Source organism: Mytilus californianus, unplaced genomic scaffold, assembly GCF_021869535.1.
Source record: "Mytilus californianus isolate M0D057914Y unplaced genomic scaffold, xbMytCali1.0.p SCAF_5, whole genome shotgun sequence".
In the NCBI taxonomy this organism is placed as follows: domain Eukaryota; kingdom Metazoa; phylum Mollusca; class Bivalvia; order Mytilida; family Mytilidae; genus Mytilus; species Mytilus californianus.
This window is the reverse complement of record NW_026262701.1, coordinates 29,433,378-29,452,229: the sequence shown is the minus strand read 5'-3', so window position 1 is coordinate 29,452,229 and position 18,852 is coordinate 29,433,378. Positions and strand designations below refer to the sequence as shown.

Sequence of the window (18,852 nt, the reverse complement as noted above, 5' to 3'; positions counted from 1 at the left end):
TAGTCTTTCTAATAATTCTTGATCATTCTTGGCTCCCCGTGGGAAACAAGCTTAATAGATCATGGTTATCTTTGTGTGCAATTCTGTTAATAAACTTGTGAATTTGGGGTAAACCATCTTCTATTTGAACAAATTATTGTCTTTTTACTGTATTTGTGATATCGAACAAAGGGACATAATCACCACTATACGAACGTCCTACATATTAATCTCCAACGTTCTACATAATGCTCTATTGATAATATGTCAACATTTTTTGTGACATATGCATTCCTCAACATTTTACTCTAGGACGTTGGTACGGCCACATAAACTTTTATTTCAAATAATGGCTAGCCGAAGAAGCTCATCGTCACCATTAGAAAAGGATCTATTTCCATTTTCGCTAGGAAAAGGTAAGATTTGTGTTATTTTTCCAGCCAAACGGAAGTCATGTACTGATGTAGTGGATGAGTCTGTCGATTTTACACTGCAAATTTCATCTCACAACAATATTGTTGCTGTAAGTAAGTCTGTATCGCTATCTATCGATCTTCTCGTCTAGGAGTGGACTCATTTTGAGCGTAGAAACACCAGCGTGGTGGAATAGCTAAAAACTCTCAGTTGTGTACAGTTTTAAAAATAAAGTTTGTGTGTACAGTTAACAAATGTAAGGTGCTCTATATTAGTTGTGTGAATAGCGTAAATGTTCCACAGACGGGGAAGCTCGGATATCTGGATTATGGTATTCCAAGATATGATGGTAGCAGGTATAAATGAATATTGAAACAGTCGTTGACTCAAGTTTGGTTCTGTAACGTGTAACCAGGCGTTTATATCGTAAACGTACGTTCCAGTAAATACTTGGATCCAAGCTGTCCAAACAATACGGCAATACTAAAAGCTATTACTATCTATCTTATGCACAATGAACCAAAATATATACACTAGCTATTTGCCGATCCAAAGTAACAATGAACAATAAAACAATTATATATACACCAATATAATATTAAACAGCCTGTCCTCCAAGTGGGACTATCTGTCACTATATACAAGACAGTGCGGGCTGGTATAGTATGTTGCTACCAGACAGTCTGGGCTGGTACAGCTTGTCCTCCGAGTGGGACTATCTGTCACTATATATAAGACAGTGCGGGCTGGTACAGTATGTTGCTACCAGACAGTCTGGGCTGGTACAGCTTGTCCTCCGAGTGGGACAGACTGTCACTAACAAACAATGCGGATTGTTGCAGTCTGTCCTCCGAGTGGGACAGTCTGCTCTACCAACTTTCAATGTTAGACCAACTTGTACCCAGTACAAGTTGTCCCCAGTACAAGTTGTCCTCCTATCTAACTTACAGCTATGTAACGTACTCACTATTGTAAGCTGGTCTTCTTTTGTAAGAATATCGACAGAACCCGAATTGTATTCCTCACCCCCTTATATACTCCAGGGCGAATACACTATTTACTGGATAGGGGTGTTCTCTAAATGTTCCCGATACCGAACACAAGAATCCCTCTCAAACACCCCCATACCCTTGGACCCAACCACTGACTTTCCCGCCAAACGTCTAAATCCACACAATGCTTCCTTCTGCGTGAAATATGCATGTATACAACAAGATTCTTCTTGTTTGTTACCTTAACAACCAATAAACATTACATAACCCACGCCTCAATCTACATGCGTCCCGCATGATTAAATAATACTAAAATATAATAAATAATACTTTATTTAGCCAATATCTTTGGTTTGAAATATGTCCACTCAATATCTGAAAAGCTTTAGATGGCTTCTTTAACTTCCACTATACGGATCTTCTTTGGACCTTCTCGATAGGTTGTTTCAGTTTTTACAGTTCTCGTATACAACAACGAGTCTGTTTGAATACCACACGAAACTAAATTCACTTTCCTTTTCCTACATGTTGAACAGAGAGCAATATTTTCCTTCTCATTGACTTTACTTTCCCCTTTGTCTGGGTTGTCCACTGGTAATCCTTTTGCATCGGTACTCTTATTACCAACTGCAAAAATCTCTGGTCCCAGTCTTCCAACAAAAGTACCTCTCACTCCTGGAAGCCGAGGAGTAGTCTTTTGTCTGATTATCCGACCCAATTCTGTGTTACAAACAACAGTTCTTTCATCTGGTTTAATTGTCACCATGTAGTCATCTTTCTTGTTTTCGGTCTCTTTTAATCCTGTATCCTTCTCTTCTTCTTTATCACGGTGTGCACTTTCATCACTGTCCTGTCCAAGAATGTCTCCTGGATCCTGTCTTTTCCATTCATCCTCAGACTCGGACTCTGATGAACCGCTGAGCAGGTCTTTACTCTTACTAGTATTTGCCTCTTTGTCACTATCACTATCATCGTCTTTCTGATGTTTAGTTTTCATGTGTCTCAGTAAGTTCTTTGACTTGTCTGTATGGTAGAAACAGCCACCTTCAGTACAAAACAATCTTTCATTTGCACAAGAAGCCAGATAATTATCTCTTTCATCTTTACAGTCAAATGAAGTGGGACAAAAACCACATTTCCACTGTTCTTTTTTTCTTATTGTAATTTTTGTTTTTGCCATCTTGATTCTGCAAATATAAAACAACAAATATTGAATCTATATACAACAATAAACTAAAACTTAATCAAGTATATAATCAGCCATCCAGACTGGTCTTTTTCTTTCACGACGACCACTTTCTTCTTCTATACTCATTCTGTCATCCTGATCTATGACATTATCAAATATATCAATTTCACGTGGTTCTGTTACTTGGGGATTATCAATGTCTTCATACATTTCCCCTCTCAACACCTGCTTGTGTTTGAGTTTTATCCTATCCACATGAATGATCTGCGGAGTCCCTCGGACACCACAGCCAATCTTATATGTAAGGTCACCGCTTTTCTCTAAAATTGTGAAAGGTCCTCTCCAAAAACTAGTCAGTTTTGGAGATTTTCCCGTTTTCCTTACAGGGAAGTAGACATATACTTGATCTCCCGATCTAAAACTTTCATATGATAATTTGAGATCATGATACCTCTTTTGTCTCCTCATTTCTCCTGGCATTCTTTGCCTAACAAAAGAATGTGCATCCTCCAATCTTTCTTTTAGTTCCCAAGCCCATTTATGTTGTGGTATACCTTTAATAGATGGCGGCATCTCATACAATATATCTAACGGAGTTGTACTTTCCCTACCAAACATGAGTCGGTTTGGAGTCTGTCCAGTTGTTTCATGTTCGGATGCCCTATATGCCATCATAACAAAGGGGATATACTTATCCCAATCTCTTTGATGTTCTTGGACATATGCACTAAGCATTGTCACTAATGTCTTGTTGAATCTTTCTACCATACCATCCGATTGAGGATGATAGGGTGTAGTCCTGGTTTTCTTGATATCAAGTACTTTACAAACCTCTTGAAACAATCTACTTTCATATTGTCGTCCCTGGTCAGAGTGAATCCAGGACGGAACTCCGAATCGAGCTATTACCTCCTCTACAATTATTTTGACAACAGTACTTGCTTCCATATTGGGCATAGGGAATGACTCTGTCCATTTAGTATAGTAGTCTGAAACAACTAAGATATACCGATTGCCATTTTCAGTTTCCGGAAGTTCCCCAAGAATATCAGTAGCTAACCTTTCCATAGGACTACTTGTCTCTACTATGGCCATTGGAGCACGTTTCTTTTTCGTTGGGGTTTTCCTCATAGCACACTTATCGCAACCAGCGACATATGCCCTAACGTCAGCTTGCAAACCTGGCCAATAGTAAGACAGGCGTATTTTCTCTAGAGTCTTACGCATACCTAAGTGACCTGCATACTTTGCATCATGACAGTAGTGTAAAACCTGTTTTCGTTCAGACAATGGAATTACAGCTTGCAATTTCACAACTTTCCGTTCGTTGTCGTCAAAGTGTCTGAATACTAAATCATCTTGAAGTTCTAAACTATTAAACTGACTCCATAATGACCTTATAAAGAAACCTTTACCGGATACCTCATTGTAAAGTGGCCTTTGACCATCTGTCAGCCACTGCTTAACTTGTTTAAGGTCTGGGTCGTTTGATTGTATATCTGTCAACGTCAAGTCTCTATCATGGTCAGGCATCTGACTAGTAACTATTTTAACCTGACTTTCTTCAGTCTTGGGACAATCACTGCTCATTTTTGACTGCCAGTCTGACGTATACCCACATTGTTTACAGGGAATACGACTTAGTGCGTCAGCATTCCTGTGCTGGGTACCTGGTCGATGCTGAATGTGCATATCATAAGCACTCAGTGTCTCAATCCATCTAGCCACTTGACCTTCTGGATTTTTGAAATTCAGCAACCACCGAAGCGAGCTATGATCCGTTCTGATCGTAAATTTTCTCCCATATAAATATGGTTTAAAATACTTCACAAAGTATACCACAGCTAGCAACTCTTTGCGTGTCACACAATATCTACGCTCCGATTTAGACATGGAGCGACTGGCATATGCTATAACCTTTTCCTTACCGTCGTCATGACGTTGTGATAGGACACCCCCTAATGCGACATTGCTAGCATCTGTATCTAAGATGAACTCCTTGTTAAAATCAGGATGTGTTAATATTGGGGCGTTTGTCAACTTTATTTTAAGTAGATCAAATGCATGCTGACAATCAGATATCCATTCAAACCGTTTGCCTTTTTCAGTCAAAACATGCAGACATTTAGCAATCGAGGCAAAGTTTTTGATGAACTTTCTATAATAGCTGCACAGACCTAAAAATGAACGAACTTCAGTAGGGTTTGTTGGAACAGGCCAATTTTGTACAACCTTAATTTTCTCAGGATCAGTGGCTATTCCATCTTCTGAAATTATATGCCCTAGATAACGAACCATGGTAACACACAGGTTACACTTTTTAGCCTTAAGCTTTAAGCCTGCTGATTTTAATCTGTCAAAAACTGTCCTTAAATTAACCAACATATCGTCTAATGTCTTGCCAAATATAATAATGTCATCTAGATATACTAGACATATCTCCCATTGGAGCCCTGCTAAAACAGTTTCCATTAAACGCTCAAACGTTTGTGCAGCACAGCACAACCCAAACGGCATTACCTTAAACTGAAACAACCCTTTTCTTGTTGCAAATGCCGTCTTATGTTTATCTTTCTCTGCCAGTTCAACTTGCCAATATCCAGAGCAACAATCTAGAGTACTAAACCAGCTGTTGCCTGCAAGATGGTCAAGTGATTCATCTATTCTAGGCAGTGGATATGCGTCTTTATTGATAGTCACGCTATTCAGTTTCCTGTAATCCACACAAAAACGGTATGTGTCGTCCTTTTTCCTAACCAAAACTATCCCCGCAGCCCATGGGCTGTGAGAAGGTTCTATAACCTTATTTTCTAACATTTTATCTATATTGTCATTGACAACTTTAGATAAATGAAAAGGTGTGCGGCGAGGAGGTTCTTTGAATGGCCTAGCATTACCAGTTTCTATTTCATGTTTGACTAAACTAGTCTTACCTAAGTCTGAATCTGTTTCAGCAAACAGACTTTCATATTCTTGCACCAAACGTTTGACCTTCTGTTTTTCTGACCTTGATAATTTGTCAGATGTTCTGTTCAAAAGATCATGCAAATCTGATCTAAACTCCTTTTTGTTTTGTCCGTCATTATGAGAGGGCAAAGATTTTGCTACGTGGCTGATTTCACACATCTGTGCAATAGTTGTGCCCGGAAATATAGTCTTAGCCTCGTTTTCTACGTTCATGAGTCTGACTGGTATACTGTTATTTGATTTGACTAAGGAACGTGCCGTCAAAATGTAATCTTTCCCTTTATTTTCACTAGCTTCTACTAAAACATCATTTGTTGGCAATGTCTGACCTTCTGTCAAGCAAACTTTCCCAGAAACTACTATCTCTGATCGAGCTGGTATCGTAACAGATTCTGTAGAAACCACTCTGAAACATCCTAATGTACCTTGAAAAATTAAGGGAACACTAAGGTTATCGATGTGAAATATGTTTTCAGACACATCAACCAGACACTTGTTTTTCTTCATAAAGTCCAAACCCAGAATGCCATCTACTTGTAGTTCGGTTACTACGGCCTCTGAAGTAAACCTTTCTGTACCAAAATCAAGTTTAAAATTGCCTTTACCTCTAAGGTTCAAATAGTTTCCACATGCGGACTTAATTTGTGACTTAGTTGCACTCAGATGTGGCCTATACAAGTCAGGAATTAGATCATACACTTTTGTAGAAACTAGAGTTAGTGTAGCTCCAGTATCTACCACAAACTTGACTAGTATATCGTGAATGAGTAACTCGACAAACATTCCTGCATCTTCTGATGCTGAAATGACAGCGCCTTTATCTTTATTTGCAGCCTTATCTCCAGACTTCAGTGTCTTGACCGATCCGTCCGTATCAGGTCCTTTCGTATATCCTCCCCGAGTACTTTGTTTCTTAATATTGTTGGGACAATTTCTTGCAAAGTGTCCTATTTTACCACAACTAAAACAAGGACCACCCCTTTTTCTGTTGTTTTGAGTATTATTGGTCTCCCCACGTGGTTGGAACTTTCTTTGGGAGTTTAAATCTTTAAGCGTCATCATGTCTTTCGTTAAAGACTGTAAATTATTCTCAATCGTCTGCATCCATGTCGCCATATTCTCCATTGATACAACGGTATCCGGACTGTTAGATGCTTCTGTCCGTTCGTCACTCGTAGTCTGTCGTAAGTGACCAAGACTTTTCATTGTTCTACTCTCAGCTTTGTTATAAGCTTCAAGCTCAACAGCCAACCGTATAGCATCATTGAGACCTTTAGGACGAGACTGTTTAATTCTCAGTCTCATTTCAGAGTCTACTAATGCGTCTAAAAATTGTTCCTTGGCGAGCGTGTCTCTTAATTCTAATGGGGCAGTCGGGTATGCCAGATTAGACAGTCGTCTAACTGACTGACCTAACTCCGGTAGAGTTTCACTTGCTTTCTGTCGTCGTTCTTTGAACTGAACACGATAAAGTTCCGTTTGACTGGATGGAGCAAAGCGTTCCTCCAGTGCATATACTAGGTCTGAAAATATTTGTCTCTTTTCCTTTGGTAAATCACCCAGGACTGCTTGGGCCTGTCCAATCAGTGACACGGCCAAGTACAAACCTTTTTGATGTTCAGACCACATATTAACAAGGGCACACATCTCAAAGTGTGATAAATAATCCATCCAAGGAGTAATGCCATCATATTTTGAAGGTTTGATTTTAACATCATTTGAACCAGAGCTTACAGTATGAGCAGTGCTTTGATTTTTTGTTAATTCCTGCTTAGGATTAATATTTTGATATTTGTCTTGCCCAATGGATTTTCTATTATTCAAGTGAGGATTTGTTATGATATCCCTATCTGGCAAAGGCAGTGTATCACCAACGGCCAGTCCAACAGGTGTTGATAGAGACGGCCCTGTCGTCACTACGCCTGAATCATGTTCTCTGTTTTCAACAACCTTTGGACGTACACCCTGATCTCTAGGTGTAGAAGATATAAAACCTTGTCCATGTTGTATTGTGCTTTCACTAAGCGACTGTATTTGCCTACTAATTTCAGCAATCTGATCGTCAATATTTGACATATTTATTGCAGTATAGAGTAATCTAAACAAAACAATTATGGTGTTGTAATATTTTATTATATCAAACACTCGTGTTACAACTCAGCCGTGAACTATAACTATGCCTCACGGTTGATTTACTTTAATCTTTTAAATAAATATTCATGTCAACTGACAATCGATAATGAAAATCAATCAATCAAATACTATGTGATAGACAACTTGAATCCCAACCGCTAGCCACCAAATATGTAACGTGTAACCAGGCGTTTATATCGTAAACGTACGTTCCAGTAAATACTTGGATCCAAGCTGTCCAAACAATACGGCAATACTAAAAGCTATTACTATCTATCTTATGCACAATGAACCAAAATATATACACTAGCTATTTGCCGATCCAAAGTAACAATGAACAATAAAACAATTATATATACACCAATATAATATTAAACAGCCTGTCCTCCAAGTGGGACTATCTGTCACTATATACAAGACAGTGCGGGCTGGTATAGTATGTTGCTACCAGACAGTCTGGGCTGGTACAGCTTGTCCTCCGAGTGGGACTATCTGTCACTATATATAAGACAGTGCGGGCTGGTACAGTATGTTGCTACCAGACAGTCTGGGCTGGTACAGCTTGTCCTCCGAGTGGGACAGACTGTCACTAACAAACAATGCGGATTGTTGCAGTCTGTCCTCCGAGTGGGACAGTCTGCTCTACCAACTTTCAATGTTAGACCAACTTGTACCCAGTACAAGTTGTCCCCAGTACAAGTTGTCCTCCTATCTAACTTACAGCTATGTAACGTACTCACTATTGTAAGCTGGTCTTCTTTTGTAAGAATATCGACAGAACCCGAATTGTATTCCTCACCCCCTTATATACTCCAAGGCGAATACACTATTTACTGGATAGGGGTGTTCTCTAAATGTTCCCGATACCGAACACAAGAATCCCTCTCAAACACCACCATACCCTTGGACTCAACCACTGACTTTCCCGCGAAACGTCTAAATCCACACAATGCTTCCTTCTGCGTGAAATATGCATGTATACAACAAGATTCTTCTTGTTTGTTACCTTAACAACCAATAAACATTACAGTTCTTATCTGTCTGATACATCATACTGTTTACAATTGAACCACGGTACCTGGTGTTGAGGAAGCGGAGCAGGTGGTGGACAGGAACTTCTACAACACTGTTCACGATTTTGTAGAACATTACTACTCTGTTTTTGGCTCTCCTGTGTCCCTCTAGTGGTTTCCAACCTAGTTTTTGAATCATGTGTGTGACACAGACAGGATTCCTAGTGTTTTAATCCCTTGTGACAAATCGAGCAACCTGACGTTGTACATTTCCTAGTTGTTGGATTTGCTGTTGCTGGTAGAGATCCCAGACAGAGTTGTCATACTCGAGAAAATGCCTCACTAAAGTTGAGTAAGCCTGACTCTTTACGGCATTGGGACAATTCCTGAGATTCCCGAGCAGGAATCCAACTGATCTTATGGCTTTCGTTGTCTGGTTGATGTGCTCTCACCACGACAGATCATTGCTGATGTAAACGCCAAGTACTTTCCACATGGGACACTTTCAAGGGTAAGACTATGAAGAGTCTATAAACTTGATCAGGTTGCGTTTCTTGCAGATTTGTATGGCGGTACAGTTCTGTGTATGGACACGTGTGTATGGAATGCCATCTGCCAATCTTTTTCTCATTTTTCTAGTTGAGGTAATATATACAATATGCAAATAAGGATATGTGGTATGATTACCCATGAGACTATAAAGTACAAAGATGTAAACAATTACACGTCACCAGACGACCTTCAATAATGAAGTAAGCACATACAACATAGTAAGCTGTGAAAGGTACTGGAATGACAAAATGTGAAACAAGTGAAAAGAAAATAGAATTACGACAAACACCAACCAATAGCAATCAGACTGACTCCTGGCTTAGGACAGACACACAAAAATCTGGCGAGGTTTGATATATTTTGAGCACTCAACCCTCTCCTAAGGCCCTCACCAGGAACAGTGGTGTAACGCAATATACGAAAAAAAATCAGTTTTGTAGGGTAACCCCATTACCGATATAATACAAATTTCGAAAAGACTGCATAGAAACTAATTAAAAGAATCTCGAGCTCCGCTATTCGTATTTGACGATAACTTTGAACAGGATGGTGTGGAACATGTTTGTGGTCATGTCTTTCACTGATATTCAGTAATGGTCGACCAATGACATTCGTTAAACTTTAGAAGATATAACTTCAACTCAACTTAACCCCTGGTTTAGTAACTTTGAATGGACCAACCTTCCATTACGGTAATACCGATTGGAAACGCCTGCTTTTGAATAACGAATCAACTGTGAGACGTATTATATTTCATATGCATGCGCTGGTTGAAAACTGAGTACCGCTTTATATAGATGAAAAGTTCACAGGAGAATTTCTTTATTTAGAATAAATTATTCATTTGAAGAGTGGTTTGGGTAATGAAAAAAAACCTAACGGTCTTACTTTTCTTTCTTAAATGCTATATATACCAAGTTATTTTTGAGTTTCATGCATCGTATTGTGGTCATTTATATTAACTTTGGATCTCCTTTCATCCCCAGGTCATTGTAAAAATTCTGTGAATATAATGTAAAATATGCTCCAAGTATAAATATGTATTTTTATTGTTCCTGTATTCTGTCAAGACTTAATCACCTCTTTTTCTTCATCTGAATATTCTATATTTTTTTCTGTCACTACTACTGCTTATAAAAATCATATTAGTATTGATTTAGAACTATCATATAAAATCTTCTTCCAGACACAAAATGTCCACCTCTTACTCCTGGTGTGATGAGAATTTACAGCATGAGATTTTGTCCTTTTGCACAGAGAACTCGACTAGTTTTACAATACAAAGGAATACCGTAAGTACCAAGTTATGAAAAAATACAACATTCCCTTTTCACTATTATTATTCTTTGTAGATTTAGATTTAAAATCATAGATTTAAAAGCAATAGTTTCATAAATTTTATAGTATATCTCTAAAGAATGAAGCTGTGCAATCTTAAATGATTCATTCAGGCACAGTTTAATCCTGCTTTCCAAATAATGTGCCGATTTTGTTCCCTTGTTCTAGTTGGTGGTCATCCTGTTGGTAACTGTGCAGGTTTTTTATTGTGTGTTTTATTTTAACGACATGCAAAGAGTGAGGCTCGTGCGTACGTAAAACTGGTTTAATCCCACCAAATGTTGTGGCTGTACTTAGTCCTCTGGGTATCTGGACCATGTGTTACTCGTTTGTTGTTTGTCTTTGTTATTATGTATATTTTTGGAGTAGTTGGATGTTAGTGGTTGGTGTGGTCTTTGTTAATGTCCAATATTTTTGGTAGTTGCTGTTATCTTTTGTATGTATAATATAACTCGAATGAAATATATACAATATGCAAATAAGGATATGTGGTATGATTACCCATGAGACTATAAAGTACAAAGATGTAAACAATTACACGTCACCAGACGACCTTCAATAATGAAGTAAGCACATACAACATAGTAAGCTGTGAAAGGTACTGGAATGACAAAATGTGAAACAAGTGAAAAGAAAATAGAATTACGACAAACACCAACCAATAGCAATCAGACTGACTCCTGGCTTAGGACAGACACACAAAAATCTGGCGAGGTTTGATATATTTTGAGCACTCAACCCTCTCCTAAGGCCCTCACCAGGAACAGTGGTGTAACGCAATATACGAAAAAAAATCATTTGAGAAGGGCTTGATAACCACCACAAAAAATAACAAAAAGATTAAAGACAAATAGTACTGATCCAAGGATATTCACAGTATTGCCTGAAAGCTAGTTCAAAGCCCAATTTCAACTAATACATAAACCATCTACGACCAGACTTAAATGTTTAAAACAAATCCAAAGGAATTAGTGTATAGACGTCAGAAACAGTCTGCGAAATGCATGACCTTGCACAGTGCCAAAATATAACTATCGATAGGATGTATGACTATAAGTTAATTCCCTGTTTGCTGTTAAAGGACAATGAGATTACTATTCAGCAGGTCACATCAGATTAACAAATAAAAATCTAGAATTAGATAAATAAAATACCACCTATTACATTTAACATAGATAAATAAAACACTGCACGAATAAATGATGGATGGGTTAAATGTCAATAAGGCAGCAATCCTGCAATACAATATGATAAAAAAGATATTTAGAGGTCAATAAAAGGTCTTTATTTATAAACATGTTTCTTTACCATGTAAATTGCTAATTTTTCTGACTATAAAGGTTAAAAGAAGCCTCAAAGATGAAGAAGACAGTACAGAAAAAGCACTTCACATTTCAGCTCAAATTGCGTTCTATATCAATGTATATTATTCATGAAAAAAGATCTGCTACAATTTTTATTTTTAAATTGTTTTTTAAATACTTATTACATTTCAGACATGAACTTGTCAATATTAACTTGAAGCAGAAGCCAAAGTGGTTACGTGAAAGATACCCTGCTGGACTGGTACCTATCCTGGAGAAAGATGGCCGAGTCGTGTACGAGTCCAGTGTTTGTAATGATTATCTTGACGAGATGTACCCTGAACCCAAACTCACTCCGTCTGACCCCTTTAAAAAGGCTGAAGATAAAATGTTATCCGAAACCTTTTCAAAGGTAATTTAATGTCAAAAATATCTAGATCCTTCTTAATAACATCTTTATAAGCTGATATATAGTTGTGCATCTACAGGAGACACCAATGGACGATTCTTCTGGCTAAATTGTTGCATAATACTGCACCATGCAGATGAACAAAAACAATTAAAATATCATAAAACGAGATAATAAGTTTTCCTTCAACTTTTTGTTGTTGTATCAGAGTTGCTATTTTGTTAAACATGTTTGTGTTGTTATAATTATTTGTTCGTGTTTTTATAAATGTTAGTGTTGTGTAAAGCGTTTGTGTTTTGATAAGTGATTGTGTTATTATAAGTGTTCCTGTTGTTATAAATGTTCCTGTTGTTATAAGTGTTCCTGTTGTTATAAGTGTCCATGTTGTTTGTGTTATCATAAGTTATCATAATTGTTTATATTGTTATAGGTGTTTACATTGTTATAAGTTTTCGTATTAATTTAAGTGTTCAATTTGTTATAAGTGTTATTGCTGTTCCAAATGTTCCTGCTGTTATAAGTGCCCCTTCTGTAACAAGTGTTTCTGTCGTTATACATGTTCTTTTTGTTAGAAGTGTTTTAATTTGTTATTTTAGGTGTTCGTGTTGTTTTAAGTGTTACTGTTGTTATAAATGTGCATGTTATTAGAAGTGTTCATGTTGTTATAAGTTTCCTGTTATACGTGTTCCTGTCGTTGTACGTGCTCATGTTGTTAAAATTGTTTATGTTGTTATACGTGATTGTGTTGTGATTGGTATTCTTGTTGTTATAAGTGTCCTGTTTTAAGTGTTCGTGTTGTTACAAGCTTTCTTGGCGTTATAAGTGTTCCTGTTGTTATAAGTGTTCATGTTTTTAAAAGTGTTAATATTGTTTTAAGTGTTTGTGTTATCATAACTGTTCATGCTGTTTTAAGTGTTCCTGTTGATATAAGTGTACGTTGTGTACCACACACCTTACCATACATTGAATATTGTTCATTAAGATACTTTTTTTCTGTATTGTTCTAGGTTATAGCATTATATTATGAGGTTCCGGCATCGCTTGCTAATGACACCTTTCCTGTTACCTTGAAAAAATATTTACGTGAAATGCAACGTTACGAAAACGCCTTGGATAAAAGGGGAGACTTTTTTGGAGGTAAGATGTAAGACTAGTCAAAATAACATACCCCCGTATATCGGATTTTTTTTGCGTGTGTCTAACTCTCAGTATTTTCGCGGTAGATATTTTCGTTTAAAGCATTGTACAATGACATGAAACGCGAATAATGAACACAGCGAAGATTTCAAGGACTGTGCCACCTTAGACCTAAACCTCGAACAAAACCCGACGCAAAAATAATCCCATATACGGTAATTCAGTCTGATATGTGGTGAGATCATTGACAAAGCTAAGGTATATGCATGACACACTATACATCCGGTTTTATTCTGGAATAATCCTCATGTATACTGATTGTAATCCATATGGTAATATGTAATTTCATTATAGTACTCTGGGCATTCTCAGATAAAAACTTACATGAGTGAAGATGAAATCATATGAAATAAATTGCAAATGACGACATGTCAAACTTATAAAATCTACTCAACATGACGTGAGAAATCAAACTTCACAGAATATATTTTGAGTTTATCAGAGCCATTGAAATCTATTTTTAGATTGTCAGTCCTAGTAAAAATTGCTAGTAAGTACTGACAGGACTGATAAATATCGACATCTGTGAGTACTTAAATGACAGTTTGTTAGTTCTTCTACTAGTATCTAATCTGTTACATTTATCTGTGCTTAATTTATTGACTGTTTAAACATGTTTGTTTGTAATATTGGAAACCACTTTGACGATAATAGTCAAGGTAAATCATCCGTTTGTGTTTTTCTATAGATACCGCTTTCGATATACACTTTTGTATGCTCGTTTGGTGTCAGTTCAGGTCTTGCGTCGTATACTGTAAACGTCGGACTACAAATTCTTAAAACGTTATTAGCAGGGTCCGAACAGTATCAGACCCAAAACCTGAACTGACTGTGCGGTAAATTTGTTGCTGCATAGATAACGTATTAATCAAAATTCGCCTGGTAAAACATCAGTCCCTACAACCGTTTCTAAGACGAGCGTTCAATGACATCGCTATTTTTATTTTTCATTTTTTATGCAGGTGCAAAACCAAATATGGTGGATTTTATGATATGGCCTTGGTTTGAACGCATTAGTGTCATAGCTGTTGTGGCACCGGAAACGGATATTACAAAAGATCGATTTCCACGGTTGGCTGCTTGGATGAAACGCATGTATGAAATACCTGCTGTCATAAACACATACGTGAAACCTGAGCATCATGCACATTTCTTTAAAACCTTACGAGAGGGAAGTCCAGAGTATGACCATGGAATATTACAAAGCAATTTATAAATCACTCAACATTTCAAGTACAGTACCTATATCGTGTAACCTGTTTATAATGACTGTGATTGATCATAACGATCAGTCTGTGGACATTATGATATATTTATGTTAAGTTGCAGTAGAACATAAATACATGTATATTCATATTGATTTAATCACATTAGGTGGATACTTGCCATTAAAAATTATGACCATTTGCCAAACTACATGAACCTTGACTTGATTTGAACTTAGAGAAACGGTGAAGACCGGGCTGCGGACATACAATAAAACGCAACACAAGCACATAATCGTTATGTAAATAACAGAAACAACAGACAACTAAATGTTGATTGTTACAAGAACAAAGACAATTGTGCCTCACAGTTCGTTCATATAAATATGCCCCTACTATTCATTTGTGGGAAATGTGCTGTTTTGTCTTGACCTCTATAGGTTCCAAGAAATTGTAAATACGAAGCCTTTTACAGTTTATTTAGGGAGGGAATGAAAGTTTTGATGGAATACTTAACAAATTGTGTACCTATTTATTACCAGAAAGATTTTTGGTGATAACTGTAGCTAACCATTTTAACTTATTACAAGCTTGTCAGTGAACATTCTTCCAGTACATTAATAAATTGAAAAGAGTGAAACGTGAAATTTCTTGACATAATGTGTTGTTGTGAACCTATATAATTATTTCTTTTCATTGGTTATTTTGATTCAGTTGCTGGTCTTTGTAATTAATTATACAGGGAGATATTTATATACATATATCAGAGGCCAACTTTAATTATATATTTGAAGTTTGTTATTTGTATTTGTATTTTTATTCAGTTGTTTCAAATAGTTGTGTTTGTGTGTGTGGCTAGGTGTGTGTGAAGATGTGTGTTGTAGAGTATTCATCTTTGAATTGCTATTGAATTAATTGACAATAAAACTGAGCAAAATGTTAGTGTCTTTGTTCGTGTGTGAATAACTTTAAGACATCTTTACGCTGAATAATATTTACTTGTTACACAACTGATTGATAATTAATTGAAATATTGAAATACGACTTTTAAAACGTGGCAGATTTCCTTTACAAATATGTATAATCATGTTGTCAGCCCTGTAAAGGTGTCAGACCACCAATTCAATTTAGAATTGGCCCTTCCCTGACAAAAATAGTACTTTGATGTCATTTTTTATTAAACTAATAAACACATTTGCAGAAATGAAACTTAAGGTGAAAAAAAATAAATGTAGAACATATTGAACTCAAAATGTACTTGTCCATGATTTTGTATTAAAACTGAGGATTGATGCGCTCTATAGTATACTTATTTAAGATTTCATGAAATTCTGGGGTTATATTTGGTAGCAGTTGACTGCCGAATGGTGGCGTTTCACTGCAAGACTTTTAACATTGGTTGAAAATTGGCATATAGAAAGGGGATACATGTACAATTCAGAATATATCTTGTTTCTATGAATTTAAACTTAAGGTAAAATATTTAGAAAGCTGTGAAAATTGTAATGGTTGATTATATAGGGGTTTGGAATTGGTAGTCTGGACACCTAAACTTCATGTAGAGACTAGAATACACCTTATCGCTATTCCCGGCTGACCCGAGAATCTGTCCCGCTTGAACTATTGACGTCATACAACAATCACTTTTCAATTGTGGGCGTCAGATATTTTGTATTATGACGTCAAAATTTTACGGGAACCTGTGTGATATCCAGTAATGGCGGACAAATAGCGATAAGGTGTATTGTAGTTGAGTGGCTGCTGTACAAGGAAATTGAAACTGTTTTGAAACTTCAAGACCGGGGCACCAAATAAAACGCAAAACAAGCTCATAATCATTATATCACATATGAGCATGTAATTATACAGACACAACTGGCAACTAAACGTAGAAATAACAATTTCCATAAAACAAGGTTTGTTCTCAGGTGCTAAAAGTATAAAAAGAAAACATTGTATGGCCAAAGGAACGTTATTATCAGATCAGATGAGAGTATGGTACATATCACATTAAATATGTCATCTTTGAGACAATCCTGCTTCAGGGGGGGGGGGGGGGGGGGGGGGGGGGGGGGGGGGGGGGGGGGCTGATACCAGTCAACACAAGGCAAGTATTATAGATTTGTATTTTAGAAAAAGAGTAGAAGTTAAATTGTAGATGTCAACTGCATCATGTCCTGCTTGGATATTAATAATGCGTATGTTGAGTGGAAAATGCTCTGAGACGCATACTCCTCGCTTAATAAAATTCCAAATGCTCTGAGACGCATACTCCTCGCTTAATAAAAATTCAGACTCGGAAAGGGGGGGGGGGGGGATAATTGCATATGAGCAAAAGGAATTGTGAAGCATATGTCAATGAGACAATAACCCAACGACACAAACATACACAGACATGTGGAGGTCAACAGCAAGTATTCATCAAAAGACGGGTGTCTATCTATACTATTAAACGTGAAGACCTCATTTTGTGTGTCGCTTCTCTTCCTTCCACAATAAATTAATCATCATGCCTTTGTGTCCTATAGGTACATTGTACCATGCATAGTCGCATTTGTCATCCTCGCTTATGATTATTCCGTTTGGGTTATTTTGGGAGAAAAGCGATAATAAAGGCGTCCAGATATTGTTTCCGTCATCGGTTGGTCTTTTAAGTAATATACTAGACTTCCGTTTAGGAAGGTTTAAATTACACATAGTTTCCATGAGGGTCGTAACGGGGGTACCTTCATGACGAATAACGGTAAAAGTTCTTGCCAAATGACGTTAACGGGTATTTTTGGTGTATGACGATAAAATGTACACTTTCTTTTAGACGATAAAAACATCGACTGATTTTGACGAATAACGATAATTATTTGAGACCTCTGACGAATCACGCCGGGTAAAAATTTTAACCAATTTGACGCTAACGGTAGCCGAAATGACTGTTTGACGCCTGACGTTAAAGGGCATTACTACCCTCTTTCATAGGTGCTTGGGGGACAGGACATTTTTCCCCGCTTTATCTGTATACTATGAACATACATATACTATAAATAAAGTGTACATTGTATTTGCTATATACTCAGTATCAATTCCAAGTTTACCATCAACGGCGGTCATATATTACATGCTTAACTTTTACTTTCTTTTTGGCTACTTATGCTTATTTGATCCAACTTATTGTGTACTATACATATATGGATATCTATTATTTTCTTTCTCTCTGTTTGGGCTGTTTGTATGTTATCTATATCGACCACACTTGCATTAAAATGTATTAGATATTTATAAAAAAAAATATTATACATTCTTTATCTACATATTCTTTAAGAACTTAGTAAATAGTTCTCATGGAAAATTAATAGAAAATAAAAAAAAAAATAACTGGTTTGGAAAAAAAGGGGAGGGCTAAAATAAATTGCTCTGCCACAAAGTACCTATGACTTTTGATACCTTTCCTAAAATTACCGGGCATAAAATCTTTTTAAAAAATTCACCCTACAACAGTTTTCATACTTTCAACCAAGCTCTTATAAATGCCCGCGATTTCGCGGGTGTGTTCTAGTATAGATAATATGACAAGCCTTAGATAGACCCGAGTCTAATAAGTTGTGAATAAATTCATCAGGGACTCAAAAATCTGCCATCAACACTGAATTTCCTAAATAATAAAGGACAGAAAGATATCATCACTAGTTAGATTCCTGACTGGGATGCGTACATGAATGTGTGGGTGGGATAAACTGCTCTATATCTCAAACTTCCCTTTTTAATCTTGATCAATGGACTAGTGAAAGGTACATTAAAAAATACACACACAAATTCAGTACAAAAGTGGGGATTCATGTAATTCCATTTTTTAATGAATAAAACCAAGAAGAATGAGTTTCGTATATACTAATATTAAGTTGAATTCTGCATCAACGAATGTGGCAAGATGACATTATAAAAACAAGGAGATGTGGTGTGTTTGTCAATGAGACAACTATCCACCAGACTTGAAATGAAGTGGGTATTGTTCTTTTCTGGATAATTGTGTGACGATTATTTAACATATTTACTTTGTAAAATATTTTATGGTGTAATACCGAACAAAAGAGCTAAACAATTCGAATAAGAGATAAATTTCATCATACTTCATCGCGTGTCTGCTACTAAACCCTCTCCATATTTCG

At 36.7% G+C, this 18,852-nt stretch overlaps 2 protein-coding genes across 2 annotated transcripts; one reads left to right on the top strand and one right to left on the bottom strand.

Moving 5' to 3' along the window:
* The first annotated feature begins 214 nt into the window (after positions 1-214).
* On the top strand, positions 215-15,634 carry LOC127702588 (glutathione S-transferase omega-1-like). Its single transcript, XM_052206858.1, has 5 exons — positions 215-395; positions 10,426-10,531; positions 12,074-12,293; positions 13,298-13,427; positions 14,450-15,634. Exons 1-5 carry the CDS (start codon positions 266-268, stop codon positions 14,701-14,703), a joined length of 840 nt encoding a protein of 279 aa, XP_052062818.1. The 5' UTR covers positions 215-265; the 3' UTR covers positions 14,704-15,634.
* LOC127702589 (uncharacterized) lies at positions 1,743-2,571 on the bottom strand. The gene has a single exon (XM_052206859.1). The coding sequence runs from the start codon at positions 2,563-2,565 to the stop codon at positions 1,771-1,773; it is 795 nt and encodes a 264-aa protein (XP_052062819.1). The 5' UTR covers positions 2,566-2,571; the 3' UTR covers positions 1,743-1,770.
* Positions 15,635-18,852: the final 3,218 nt, after the last annotated feature.

Excerpts from the sequence above, each read along its gene's own strand:
- LOC127702589 (XM_052206859.1), bottom strand. The coding sequence starts at position 2,565 with ATGGCAAAAACAAAAATTACAATAAGAAAAAAAGAACAGTGGAAATGT.
- LOC127702588 (XM_052206858.1), top strand. The coding sequence starts at position 266 with ATGCATTCCTCAACATTTTACTCTAGGACGTTGGTACGGCCACATAAA. Across the intron at positions 396-10,425 it reads TCCATTTTCGCTAGGAAAAG|ACACAAAATGTCCACCTCTT; the intron begins GTAAGATTTGTG and ends ATCTTCTTCCAG. Across the intron at positions 12,294-13,297 it reads TATCCGAAACCTTTTCAAAG|GTTATAGCATTATATTATGA; the intron begins GTAATTTAATGT and ends GTATTGTTCTAG.